A 1575-nucleotide genomic window follows, 5' to 3' on the forward strand; every position below is an offset into this window, starting at 1 on the left:
GTAAACAGATAACAGATCTTGGTCCCTTTCCTCTCATCTTCAAGATCTCTGAAATACTCAGGAGCTGTCCCTTCACTCACCAAACAGCAGGAGTGAGGGGAAGTTATATAGGCCACAGACAGGATGGCTCAACAGACACCAAATGCAGAAAACAAGCTTCCCCAGGCTGTGCAGAGGCAGCCTCTCACAGGTTCTTCTTTACCATCCTCAAAGGCCTCCCACCCAGAGAAATGGCTGCAGAAAATGACTCCACAGTGACAGAGTTCCTTCTTGGGGGATTAACAACCCAGTCAGGGCTCCAGCTCCACCTCTTCATCCTCTTCCTGGGGATCTACGTGGTCACCATGGTGGGGAACCTGGGCATGATCACCCTCATTTGTCTCAACCCTCAGCTTCACACCCCCATGTACTTCTTCCTCAGCAACTTGTCACTCGTGGATCTCTGCTACTCCTCTGTCATTACCCCTAAAATGCTGGTCAACTTTGTGTTCCAGAAGAACGTCATCTCCTATGTGGGGTGCATGTCTCAGCTCTACTTCTTCCTGGTTTTTGTCATTGCTGAGTGTTACATGCTCACGGTGATGGCCTATGACCGCTATGTAGCCATCTGCCACCCTTTGCTTTACAATGTCATCATGTCCCATGCCCTCTGCTCTGTGCTGGTAGCTCTGGTCTATACTATGGGACTCATTGGTTCAACAATAGAGACTGGCCTCATGTTAAAACTGCGCTATTGTGAGCCCCTCATCAGTCACTACTTCTGTGACATCCTCCCCCTGATGAAGCTCTCCTGCTCCAGCACCTATGATGTAGAGATGGTAGTCTTTTTCGTAGCTGGATTCAATATCATAGTCACAAGCTTAACAGTCCTTATTTCCTACGCCTTCATCCTGTCCAGCATCCTCCACATCAGCTCCACAGAAGGTAGGTCCAAAGCCTTCAGCACCTGCAGCTCCCACCTTGCAGCCGTGGGGCTGTTCTATGGATCCACTGCATTCATGTACTTAAAGCCCTCCACTGCCACTTCCCTGGCCCAGGAGAACGTGGCCTCTGTGTTCTACACCACAGTGATCCCCATGCTCAACCCTCTGATCTACAGCCTGAGGAACAAGGAGGTAAAGGCTGCCCTGCAGAAGACACTGAGGAGGAAACTCTTTTGATGCAATGTAATTGTTCTTCTCAATATAAAAACAAGTTGTTATAAATATCAGAAGGATGTCCTCTGCATGCCTACCCAATTGAGATGGGAAACAATCACTTCTCTATGTGGTTGAGAGAGTGCCTTCTCTCCTTCTTTCCATTTCTTCCCTTCCTCTCTTCTCTCATTTTGTTTGAAATTATCCAATTTTCAAGTTCATATTCTTTCTTGTGAGATCCATTTGCTCTACCTTGAGCCCTTCATTAAACATTATTTTCATTAATTCTAAGTTAACAAAAATTAAATTTCCAATATTGAGTGTGAGAGTCACTCATGATCTTACTACATTCAACATAGAAAATATTATTCAATTCCTTTGGGGCACCTGGGAACATTTAAGGTAAAGAGAATTGAATTTAAAAGGACCAACTAGTGAT

The 1575-nt window shown here is 45.8% G+C and overlaps 1 protein-coding gene across 1 annotated transcript; it reads left to right on the forward strand.

Annotated features, from left to right (window-relative positions):
- The first annotated feature begins 208 nt into the window (after nt 1-208).
- On the forward strand, nt 209-1160 carry LOC107153473 (olfactory receptor 151). Its single transcript, XM_015498982.2, has one exon. The coding sequence runs from the start codon at nt 231-233 to the stop codon at nt 1158-1160; it is 930 nt and encodes a 309-aa protein (XP_015354468.1). The 5' UTR covers nt 209-230.
- Nucleotides 1161-1575: the final 415 nt, after the last annotated feature.

Source organism: Marmota marmota, unplaced genomic scaffold (assembly GCF_001458135.2).
Source record: "Marmota marmota marmota unplaced genomic scaffold, marMar, whole genome shotgun sequence".
Taxonomy (NCBI): Eukaryota; Metazoa; Chordata; class Mammalia; order Rodentia; family Sciuridae; genus Marmota; species Marmota marmota.

What these genes read in the sequence shown, in the direction of transcription:
- LOC107153473 (XM_015498982.2), top strand. Translation starts at nt 231, where the DNA reads ATGGCTGCAGAAAATGACTCCACAGTGACAGAGTTCCTTCTTGGGGGA.